Source organism: Enhydra lutris, unplaced genomic scaffold (assembly GCF_002288905.1).
Source record: "Enhydra lutris kenyoni isolate GAN:26980312 unplaced genomic scaffold, ASM228890v2 scaffoldscaffold37, whole genome shotgun sequence".
NCBI lineage: Eukaryota > Metazoa > Chordata > Mammalia > Carnivora > Mustelidae > Enhydra > Enhydra lutris.
Genome location: NW_019154121.1, coordinates 7,326,197 through 7,338,950, shown reverse-complemented (window position 1 = coordinate 7,338,950; position 12,754 = coordinate 7,326,197). Strand labels below are relative to the sequence as shown.

The window sequence follows — 12,754 nt, the reverse complement described above, 5'->3', positions numbered from 1 at the left end:
TAATTATTCCAGTGCCTTGCATATTACACATGTGCCCTCCAAGGTTATAAAGAGCTTATGACAAAGTCTTCCAGTTTAAATCTGGTAGTGAGTAGAAATCTGCGACTGCTTAATAGCTTGGTCATTTCACCAATTCCTGTCCCATATCTACAGACCAAAAATAGTGCCCAAAATATGAGTAGACCCTAGGCTGCAACTCAAATATTTTTCCTTTGTTCTTGTTTTTTAACCACTTTATTGAGATATGACTGATAAACAAAAACCTATAGGTATTTAATATATACAAATCAATGAGTGATGTTGAACATCTTTTCAGGTGCCTGCTGGTCATATATGTCTTCTTTGGAGAAATGTCTGTTCATGTCTTCTGCCCATTCTTTAATTGGATTATGTGTTTTGGGGATATTTAGTTGTATCATTTCTTTATACATTTTAGATACTAATCCTTTATTGGATATGTCATTTGCAAATATCCTCTCTCATTCAGTAGGTTGCCTTTTAGTTTTACTGTTTTCCTTTACTGCAGAAAACTTTTTTAAAATGTATATATATATATTTTTTTTTTTAAATAAACATATAATGTATTTTTATCCCCAGGGGTACAGGTCTGTGAATCGCCAGGTTTACACACTTCACAGCACTCACCATAGCAGCATATACCCTCCCCAATGTCCATAACCTCACACCCCTCTCCCAACCCCCCTCCCCCCAGCAACCCTCAGTTTGTTTTGTGAGATTAAGAGTCACTTATGGTTTGTCTCCCTCCCAATCCCATCTTGTTTCATTGACTCTTCTCCTACCCCCTTAACCCCCTCATGTTGCATCTCCACTTCCTCATATCAGGGAGATCATATGATAGTTGTCTTTCTCCGATTGACTTACTTCGCTAAGCATGATACCTTCTAGTTCCATCCATGTTGTCGCAAATGGCAAGATTTCATTTCTTTTGATGGCTGCATAGTATTCCATTGTGTATATATACCACATCTTCTTTATCCATTCGTCTGTTGATGGACATCTAGGTTCTTTCCATAGTTTGGCTATGGTAGACATTGCTGCTATAAACATTCGGGTGCACGTGCCCCTTCGGATCACTACGTTTGTATCTTTAGGGTAAATACCCAGCAGTGCAATTGCTGGGTCATAGGGTAGTTCTATTTTCAACATTTTGAGGAACCTCCATGCTGTTTTCCAGAGTGGTTGCACCAGCTTGCATTCCCACCAACAGTGTAGGAGGGTTCCCCTTTCTCTGCATCCTCGCCAGCATCTGTCATTTCCTGACTTGTTCATTTTAGCCATTCTGACTGGTGTGAGGTGATATCTCATTGTGGTTTTGATTTGTATTTCCCTGATGCCGAGTGATGTGTCTTTTTCATGTGTGTTGGCCATCTGGATGTCTTCTTTGCAGAAATGTCTGTTCATGTCTTCTGCCCATTCTTTAATTGGATTATGTGTTTTGGGGATATTTAGTTGTATCATTTCTTTATACATTTTAGATACTAATCCTTTGTTGGATATGTCATTTGCAAATATCCTCTCCCATTCAGTAGGTTGCCTTTTAGTTTTACTGTTTTCCTTTACTGCAGAAAACTTTTATTTTGGTTTAGTCTGGTAGTTTATTTTTACTTTTGTTTTTCTTGCCTCAGGAGACATATCTAGAAAAATATTGCTATGGCTGATGCAGAGAGTTACTATCGGTGCTCTCTTCAAGGATTTTTATGGGATCAGGTCTCACATGTAGGTCTTTAATGCATTCTGAGTTTATTCTGTGTATGGTGTAAGAAAGTAGTCCAGTTTCATTCTTTTGCATGTTGCTGTCTAGTTTTTGTAACATTATTTGTTGAAGAGACTGTCTTTTCTCATTGCATAGTCATTCTTACTTTCTTGAAGATTGATTGACCATACGGTTGTGGGTTAATATCTGGGTTTTGTATTCTGTTCCATTGACCTCTGTGGCTATTTTTATGCTAGCACCATCCTGTTTTGATTACTACTGCTTTGTAATATAACTTGAAATCTGGAATTGAGAGCCCTCCAATTTTTTTTCTTTTTCAAGATTGTTTTGGCTTTCTGAGTGTTTGTGGTTTCATATAAATTTTAGGATTGTTTGTACCAGTTCTGTGAAAAATACCATTGGTATTTTGATAAAGATTGTATTAAATCTGTAGCTTGTGTTGGGTGGTATAGACATTTTAACGGTATTTGTTTTTCTAACCCATAAGCATGGAATGTCTTTCTTCCTTCTTGTGTCCTCTTGAATTTCTTTTATCAGTGTTTTGTAGTTTTCAGAGTAAAAATCTTTCACCTCTTTGACTAAGTTTATTCCTAGATAGTTTGCTGGTTTTGGTGCATTTGTAAATGGGATTGTTTTCTTAATTTCCCTTTCTGCTGCTTTATTGTTAGTGTATAGGAATGCAACAAATTTCTGTGCATTGATTTTGTACATTACTGAATTATTTATCAGTTCACATAGTTTTTTGGTGGAATCTTAGGGTTTGCAAATCAAAATTGCAATGAGTAATTGTACCTGTCATACCTATCAGAATGGCTAAAATAAAAAACGTAAGAAACAAGAAGTATTGTCAAAGATATGGAGAAAAAGGAACCCTCATGTGCTGTTGGTGGGAATGCAAACTGGGACAGCCACTGTGGGAAACAGTATGGAGATTCCTCAAAAAATTAAAAATGGAATTGCCCTAAGATCCAGGAATCACACTACTGGGAATTAACCCCAAATACAAAACACTAATTCAAAGGGATACATTCTCCCCTATATTTATAGCAGCATTGTTTACAATAGCCAAACTATGGAAGAAGCCCAAATATGGTTAAGGAGGATGTAGTAATATATACAATAAAATATTATTCAGCCATAAAAAGAATGAAATCTTGCCATTGGCAACAACATGGACAGAGTTATAGAGAAGTGAAATAAGTCAGAGAAAGACAAATACCATATGATTTCACTCATATGTGGAATATAAGAAACGAAACAAAGGAGCAAAGGAAAAAATGAAAGGAAAGGGGAAAAAAAAAGGAGAGAAGGAGACAAACCAAGAAATCAGAGAACAACAGAGAACTACAGAGAACAAACTGGTGGTTACCAGAGGGGATGAAGAAAAAAATAAAATGATAGGAAAAAACAAACAGCTATTTATGCATCTAAAAAAAGAACAAATTGATGAGTTGGGAAGTAACTATACATCTGTGAAGCTGTCACCATAAAGCCTTAAACTCCTCTTCGTTCTTAGAGAAGACAATTCCTTGGCTAGCGGAGAACATGATGAACAGGTGAATAATGGGCTTTCTGGCGAACACCACACGCAGTGGGAGCTCTTCCTTTTTATTTATTTATTTGCTTGTTTATTTATTTATGTGACCTTTTTTTACTTTTTCAATGTTCCAAGATTCATTGTTTATGCACCATACCCAGTGCTCCATGCATTACGTGCCCTCCTTAATACCCACCACCAGGCTCACCCAACCCCTCACCCTTCTCCCTTCCAAAACCCTCAGTTTGTTTCTCAGAGTCCACAGTCTCTCATGGTTTTTCCTCCCCCTCCAATTTCCCCCATCTCATTTCTCCTCTCCATCTCTCAGTGTCCTCTGTGTTATTCCTTATGCTCGACAAGTAAATGAAACCATATGATAATTGACTTTCTCTGCTTGACTTATTTCACTCAGCATAATCTCTTCCAGTTCTGTCCATGTTGATACAAAAGTTGGGTATTCATCCTTTCTGATGGAGGCATAATACTCCATAGTGTATATGGACCACATCTTCCTTATCCATTCGTCTGTTGAAGAGCATCTTGGCTCTTTCCCCTCTTTCCACAGTTTGGCAATTGTGGACATTGCTGCTAAATGGGAGCTCTTCCAATGTCTGCCCTCAGAGCGTCTTCTGATTTCACAAAGACTCTTCCTCATGAGGGTCCTGCTTAATGCTGAGGGGGCTAGAGCACCCACTGAAACAATGGGTTCTTCTCATTCTGAAGGGGTAATCTGCAATACTTTGATATGTACAGCAGATCAAAGCTATCACTGTGCGTTGGACTTGGGTAATGAGACTAATCACTGATCCCTTGCCTCTAAGAACAGAGTCTCTATGAAAGGAAGGGAAGAATTATTGATCCAATAACTCCACTGACAGTTAATATCTTCCAATAATTTTGTTTTATATAATTTTATGGTGGGTTCCATTAAGATATATCTACCTGATGCCAATCTAGAAAATTGCATCAGTTTATAAAATTACGTAATTCTCAGACATGATTGCTGGCATTATGTAGGGAAATCTAGTTGATTTTCTTTTCTTTTTTTTTTTTTAAGATTTTATTTATTTATTTGACAGAGAGAGATCACAAGTAAGCAGAGAGGCAGCCAGAGAGAGAGAGAGAGGGGGAAGCAGGCTCCCCGCCGAGCAGAGAGCCCGATATGGGACTTGATCCCAGGACCCTGAGATCATGACCCGAGCCGAAGGCAGAGGCTTAACTCACTGAGCCACCCAGGCGCCCTGATTTTCTTTTTTTTACACTTTGCATAATGTTGACCTACCACGGTAATGAGAGCCTCCTTTGTTCAAAGGATTAATGAATAATAATAATAGCAATAATAATAATTTAATAGTAATATTTTACATGTGTATTTTACTGTATATAGTTTATGAAATCCTTTAGGGCAAAATACATGATTTCAGAAATGTGCCCTAATTTAATTTAGAATATTAATCTTACAGGTAATTAGTTCATTTTAAACTGGGCTGGGCTAAGATAATCATACCTATTGGTGACTTTCCAGGAGCAACTCTCTTCTAACAGGTGTGTACAGTAGGGAAGACCCAGAGAAATTATTTCTTGGTAGCAACTTTGCAAGTTTTCATTTTCAATTCCAGATGAATTTCAGATGGTATTTCCCACCCCACCCCCGGTAAGTAAATATATTCACAGTGATTTATTCCCCTTGGAGTCTGGCTGGAAAATACAATATAAAATTGGTATTTTAAAGATCCGTCTTACAAGTTATTTTCTTGGGGAAGGGAATGCTGTAGATTGCTAGCAGACCAAAGCCACAACTGTAACTGTCGAGTTCCCTGCACAACGCCAAGCCATTTCTGTTTCAGGTATTTTCAGGCTATTTTGTTCCACCATGCACCACTTTGTGAGAGGCATGAATCAGATCTATGAGGTCAACAGCTGTGGCAACAAGGACCCTTCAGAGCAGCCATACGGGATGATAAGAACCTTTTACATCGCCGCTGAAGAGGTAGAATGGGATTATGCCCCTAACAAAAACTGGGAGTTCGAAAAGCAGCACTTGGACACAGGAGGGGAAAGGTACCACGGGCAAAGCCGCCAAGTCTCTTGGGTGGGGTTGCACATGCTCCGTAGACGTTTCTCAAGTGGGGACACCTAACATTGCCCTGGTTTTGTCTGCACAACTCTGGTGGACAGAGACTGTTATTGTGAGCACAAAAGAGGAGGCAAGCTGCTGGTCTGCCTCCCAGGAGGGGCATCTGAAGTCATTTGGGGGCATACCCCGCAGGCTCAGGGCATCCCCTGATCGTGGTGGCTGGTTGCAAGTGTGGCTGTCCCAAGCATGTGTGTGCCTTTGAGTGAGCACCAAGCTTGAGAGGGTTAGGGAAAGAGGCAGATCCCAGTGACTGTGAAGGGGGACTGTGAAGACAAAATGGTACAGAAGGAGGCAGAGGCAAGGTGAGCAGATGGGTGGATTGAGGACCGCAGGGAAAGAGCCTTCATAGGATGGGGAACAGCCTAGGAGCAGGTAGGAGGCATTGCCTTGGCAGATATCCCCAAATTAAGATGAGCAGGCTATACCCAGAGAGTTCCCAAGACTGACCCTCCCGGGAGAGTACTGTCAGCCAGTGCTAAGCACCAAAGGGTCCGCAGGGCTGGAGCATGGTGTGGGCATGTGAGCTCTGGTCCCCTGCACACACTTCCCCTGTGTGCACTGGGGTAGAGTCAAACAGGATATAGAGGCATGTGCCAGCTTGGACCTGTAGACCTCCTCCCCCAAGTTCATATGCTCCCCTCAGAAACACCCTGCTGCTTGGGTATTTCCTGCCCCATATACAGACCAGGAGATTCAGTGCAGAAGGTTAAGGCTAACCACTAGTCGTGGGTCCTGGAATTGAACATAGACCTTTTGAAGGACAGATCTGTGTTCTCACCACCAAGCCATGTTAATTTGCATGTATTTGTTCCTCTTTGTTCTGTATTATCAGCTCCCCGGTCCCCTGGCCCCACTAATTCTTTTTTGCCATGCCACACACAAATCCTCTATACCCAGCTGTTCCAATCTTAACACGTCTTTTTTCCTGTTCTTACTTGTTGGCCTGTTTTGAGGGTACAGACTCCTGGAAAAGAGAGTAGAACAGCGTCACCTTACGGATAAATGAAGAAATGAAATGACTCTTCCCTTCTAAAAAGATTTGCCTCAGGGACAGGACAATTTAAAATTTGTTCCCATAACTCACCAACCCATTTATTAAACCAGACACTCCTGTCTTGCAAAACCAGTGTTGCTGGTACCAGCTCCTGACTGATGCTGGGGCAGTGGAAAATGAAATGAGGAGTGATCCAGCCTTTTCTAAAATGATGATGTTTACTAAAAGGCTGCTAGAACTAAAGAAATAATGGCATAACAATTTTGTGGTATGTATGTTCTTAGCCCATGAGAGTGTAAGAGGCATAGCCATCATGATTTTCTCGAAATTTAGGGTAATTTCAGTTTTCCGACCACCTGCTCTCTGGACTGGCAGGAGGCGGCAGCCTCAGTCTTCTGGAATGGTCTCTCAGGAGACAGAGATAGAGGGTGCTGGCTGTGTTTGCCCTCTGCCCTGCCACTCAGAATATTGCCCATAAATAAATGAAAACAAAGGAAAATGAGAACCTGTTCACATATTCAAAGTGCAGTGGACCCATAGAGAATAACAGTACAGATGGAGATGACCGGGCCTCCTAGAGGCACATCTGAGGCACCTCTGCAGGTGGGAGCCCAGGGACAAATGCCCCTTCTGCCCTCCAACTCTTATGCCTCTGTCTTTTGAGCCAAAGCCTTGGGAGGAAGCACATCTGGTTTCCATACCACCTGTCAGTGTGGGTTATCCTTGAGACATTCCTTCATCCTGGTTCGCACAGACTCTCTGCCTCACCTTGGGGACCCAGATACCTTTCCCTAAGAGCTTTCTCAGAACACACTGAGAAGGCCTCGGCATCCCAGAAAAGCAGCCAGCGGGACTCATCAGCACAATGCCAGGATTTGTGCTGTGGGAGACAATTGAAAATCCGAGACAGAGTTGCTCTAGGGAAATAAAGCTGTATTCCTTGGACTCCTGAACTTGTGGACTGATAGACATTTAATTTCATCAGCGTGAGATTTGAGACAATGACGGCCATGTATGGAGTGCCCACCATGTGCCAGGCATTTTGCTAGGGTTTTTAAAACCCTATCTCCTAGTGACCCTCACAATGTCCTTGACCCACTTGGTCAGCCTCAGCCCAGCATCTCAGCTGACATCCCAGCAAGGCAGCAGATGAGCAAGCGCTTACATGGTGCTTGGTGTGTATCTGGTGCAGGTCTTTACAGAGTTCAACCCACAGCCTCCCAACACCTGTCCCGGGAGGCCAATGCATTGTCATCACCCCACTTTGCAGACCAGGAAAGCTGACAAACAGTAAAACATCGCTCCAGAGGCATCTGGGTCACTACTGCAATGTTACTAAGACTCTCGGAAAATGAAAGTAGAAGAAAAATTGTCTTCCCTTGGAAAACAGGTGGTCCAGATTGAAGGATCTGTTTGTTTGTTAAGCATCTTTGTTTGTTAAGCATCTACTGTATGCTAGGCATTGTACCCAGTGTTGTTAAACGGTGTTAAAAAGGACAGGCGAGTTTCCTTCCCACACTGAATTCATGGCTCATGGGGAAGACATGAGACCAAGCATACTGAGCGAGGTCATCACTGTGAGAGGGGAAGTGCTGGGCACAGAGGGAGCCCACAGCAGGTGTGCATGGCCCCATGTCGGGGAGAGCTAGGGAGAAAGCAGGTGGCCAGGGAGAGCTTCTTTGAGGAAGCAGTCTTCATCCTGGGACTTGAGGAATAGGCTAGTTGAAGAGGTGGCAACTGTGTTCTTGGCCCAGGGGAGAACACTTGGAAGGCCTAGAGGTGGGAAGCACACGTGGAGCTTGAGAGAGAATGTTCAGAACGACCAAAACAGAGTTTGTGTGGTGCCAGTGAGGGGAAAGGAGGCTTGGGAGGTTGGCGGAGGCAGATAGTGAAGGGTTGTGAGGAATTTGGGGAACTGGGCAGTGGGAGGCCAACAACAGGTTTTCCACAAGGACTCACTTGGTTGAATGTACAGGTTAGGATCACTCTGCCTATAGTGTAGAAGAGAGGGGGAAGGGAGGAGTGTGAGAGGCATGTAGAATGACCGCGAACAACCCAGTTCACACAGGTAAGTGAGGTAGGTGGCTTAGGTTGGAGTGCAGGTAGTTTAAGGGAGGGAAATGGATGTACCATGTTTTATAGGTAAAACTGATAGGGTTTTTTTCCTCATCGCTTGTGACCATCTATCTTGGTGGTGGATTAAACACATAGTTGACCCTTACTATTGCAGACTCCATGTTTGTGAATTTGCCTTCTTGCTGAAATTTATTTGTAATACCAAAATCAAGTTTTGAGGTGCTTTGGGGGTCATTTGCGTCACCCGATGCGTGCATTCCCAGCTGAGGAATTTGCGTCAGCAAATTTGCGCCAGCAAAGGATTTGCGTCACCCGATGCGTGCATTCCCAGCTGAGGTCAGACAAACGAGGCATCCCTCTGCCTCCTTGTTTCAACTTTCAGTGTAAACAGACATCCTCCTTGTGGTCCCTTTAGTGCTACTTTTGTGTGTGTATGTGTGCCTTTTTGGGTGACTTAGCTGTTTAGAATGCCCCCCCAGAGTAGCACTGCCTAGTGTTCTCAAGTATGAGAAGGCCGTGATGTGCCTTACAGAGGAAATACGTGTTAGATAAGCTTCATTCAGGCACAAGTTACAGTGCTATTGGCCATGAGTTTAAAGTCAATGAATCAATGAATCAGCAATACATACTGAATAAGATGTCTTTATTTTTTTTAAGATTTTATTTATTTATTTGATAGAGATCACAAGTAGGCAGAGAGGCAGGCAGAGAGAGAAGGGGGGAAGCAGGCTCCCTTCTGAGCAGAGAGCCCGACGCAGGACTCTATTCCAGGACCCTGAGATCATGACCTGAGCCTAAGGCAGAGGCTTTAACCCACTGAGCCACCCAAGTACCCCTGAATAAGATTCTTTAAACAGCAACACACATAAGATAAGGATATTTATTAATCAGCTGATGAAAATATTGTGACCAGAGGTTTGAAGAAACTGGGTTGGTTTTTTTTTTTTTTTCTTTTGGAAGGTTGGGGAGGTGGCTTTTCCTCTACCCTTCAGATTCTTCTGGCTGGTCTAAGAATTAAATTGACATGAGAATCAAATTTATGTACACAGGGAGAATCCACATAAACATGAGAGATTCCAAAGACAGGCAAAACTCGATATATAAGGAGAAGGGGGAAGGAGTCTGGGACTTCAAAGAAAAGGAGAGCAATTCATAAGAAGATGAAAAAGAGTAAATGTTAGGTAAACAAATGTTGGCTGGGCAACTCAGAAACAAGGAGAGAGAAGAATTTTAACAAACAGACTTTGCTAAATTCCTCCCTGTCTCCCACCCCTAGTTCATATTATAATGTAGTTATAATGGGATTGGGTCCTCTACCTAAATACTTATAGGCAGTTAGGGGGAAGATCAAAGTTTTTTCCTGGACCTTTTGGGTCTTGATTGTTTTCAGCTCAAAATAATCCACATGCCAAAATGGCATCTCTTAGGGGCATTCTTTGTGAAGACCTACAAAACCTAACCTTGGATTTCCTCTAGGAGCCATGGTTCAGTATTCATTATCTCGGTGCTTGAGGTCACTTTCTAGAACACAATTCCTGTGAATAACAAGAATCAACTATGCCTATATTTGTATGTGTGTATACGCACAATATACAACCAGAGTCTGGCCTGAGGTCTTTAAAGTGGAAAAGTAGAACACAGTGCAGAATGATACACATGAAATCTGAAGGAATTCAGGGTGGTAGAGTGTGAGTGTGCACATGGGTACAGCCATGTGCATGTGTGCGAGGTTAGATAGTCCCAACAAGCAACATGCCATCTTATGGGAGTCTCTGACTAAGGTTGGCCCCGTGGAGCATCCAGCAGGGCTTTGCAACGATGGTCCCCAAGAAGTAAGACCAGGGCCAGAGCTGGCCTGCTCCTATCAAAACCCCCTGAGGTGCTTTCAAGTGCAGATCCCTGGCCCCACTTCCAGAGAGCCTGGTGCAAAAGTCCAGCTCCACAGGGAGATCCCGATGGCAGCCGGGTTTGGGAAACCCTGCTCCAGAGTACCCCTGAGTCACTCAGAAGCACTCAAGAGTTTTCTACCTCCTGGCAACTTTAATTTCTGATGTTTCTACTTTCCAGACATGGAGATATATTTATGAACCACACTGAAAACTGGATTGGCTCTCAGTACAAGAAGGTGGTTTACAGAGAATACACTGATGGAGAATTTGTGGAGATCAAAGCCCGACCGCCACGAGAGAAACACCTGGAACTCTTGGGTATGGCATAGATTGCAGGCGTGCACTGCCAGCCCCAAGAGTGGCCTGAGAAGGCACAGCAGGGACAGAGCAGCCTGACTGCATTGATCCAAGTGTGACATCTTCCTGTCTTCCCATATAGTCAACCAGATGACCAGATAACACGCAAACAGCCATCCATATCACCAGGGTTGTCTAACCAACATCTGTCGCCCTCAAGTCCCTTTCTCATCCCTCTGCTAAGCCAGGACATTTTAACTTGGAATAATTTGATGCCTCAGAAGAGCAGGCAGAGTATTTGCATAATTTCTTCAAGGTCCTGGATTCTCTGTGCACAGAGCCATAAGAATGCACCATAAAAATAACTCCACCCAAAGAGAAACCCCTTACACGAGAGGAGCGCTAAGGGTGGAAGGCCTGGTTTGAGTTCAGAAGGCCCTGAACTTGGCCTTCTCAGGAACTCCTGGGCCTGTCGGAAATCCTGGGCTGCCTGACCTGGTGATCAGATAAGCTCTTCCAGTTCTCCTTCCCTGCTTTCACCTGGGAGTCACCAAACCTGACCCCATCGCAAAGATGAGATCTTTAGGCTGAGGGCTAATCTAGATGACTTTCTGAAATCCATTCCCCCCCACTTTATTTTCCTGTTCTCATTTTTAAATGCACAAGGTGACTTATATAAATAGTATGGCTTTACACAGTACTTCTTAATATTAAAAAAGGCACCGAGATAGCTAGCTTGATAAATTATTACATGCCCCACCCATCTTCCCCTCACTCTGGTCTATCAACATTGGCATGCGAGCTTGTTTGTGACACTGAAGAGTCAGCTGCAGTGATAACATTTTTTCCTTGGAGCTGTGTATGTCGAATGAGCTCCAGGAAAAAAGCTCACTGGTCCTGCCAACAAGAGTGGGTTGCCTCTCAGAAAGTCCCAGTTGGGGTCTGCTCAGTAAAATGACACAAAGCAGTGACACCATCAGGGGCAAGCCCAGCAGTGCTTCCCCCAGAAGAGCATGAGGCCCAACTGCTCATTTTCTGCAGCTCAGGGACAGGCCTGTGCCCCTGAAGTTCCAAAGGGCACAGGGTGGGCATCCCTTTGCTCCTTATGCTCCAGGTGACCTATCAGGCCCCAAATCAGAAGACATTCACTCTCGCCAGTACAGCAGGCCATGTGGAATGAAAGCAGTAATTAATGACAAATAATGATTTTAATACATGCATACACTTTCCCCTCTCTGGAACTATACCTAACTTTGCAGTTTTAAAAACATGCATTTCTTTTCTAGCTTTAGCGTGAAAAACAAAATAGCATTTTTCTCAGACCCTTCCTGATTCATACTAAATGTTTTCTCCCAAAGGTAAAAATAGTCCAACAAAATTCCAGATTTATTTAGGACTCTAGTGGTCTTCTCAGAAAAGCAACTAAAATGATGGGTTGAATTGGTGAAGAGTGGATGGGTACAGTCAGACCCCCTACCGTGAGCATACCTCTCTATGAAAGTAGAATCCTGAGAACACCCAAGGATGCAAAAAAATCCCCAAGGGCCATAGGATCAGGTCTGAGGTGATTCCAAAATGGGATTCTGTTAACATCGTCCTTGAAGCGATGCCACATGAAGATGCCGGTGTGTATGGCGCTCTGTTACTGTGGGGCAGGCACTGAGAAAACTGCTTTTATGCAAGAGGGAGAGGACCTTAGTGTAGGCAAGGGGCATTGAAGGCACATGCCTTTCTGGCAAGGGTGTGGGCCTATTTCTGCTGGCACGCAGGCTGGCTGCTTCCAACAGAAGCGTGCACGTGAGATTGCTGGGAAGAGCACGTCTCATCAAGGTATCCAGTGGCGTTGGACATGCATGAGTGAAATCATTGTATTGATCATAAATCAGTACATAGGTGTTTCAATTTTGGTCTTACCTTCAAATTTCTTTTATATACATACAATATTTCATTGGATTCTCATTATAGTTTTTATTATTGATATATCCACTTACCAGATAATGAGCAATTTCAGACTTGCCAAAGGTTACATACAGAAGGATTACAATGGAAAGTCACCATATCATGTGGATATGGCTTTTCCTGGAGACCG

At 43.2% G+C, this 12,754-nt stretch overlaps 1 protein-coding gene across 1 annotated transcript in view; it reads left to right on the top strand.

The window, feature by feature from the left end:
* LOC111154503 (hephaestin like 1) overlaps window positions 1-12,754 on the top strand; it is an 88,757-nt gene that overhangs the window by 45,670 nt on the left and 30,333 nt on the right. Inside the window, exons 12-13 of the mRNA XM_022514128.1 lie at window positions 5,120-5,333; window positions 10,547-10,686. Coding sequence (XP_022369836.1) covers window positions 5,120-5,333; window positions 10,547-10,686 — 354 coding nt within the window. The remainder of the gene's footprint in view (window positions 1-5,119; window positions 5,334-10,546; window positions 10,687-12,754) is intronic.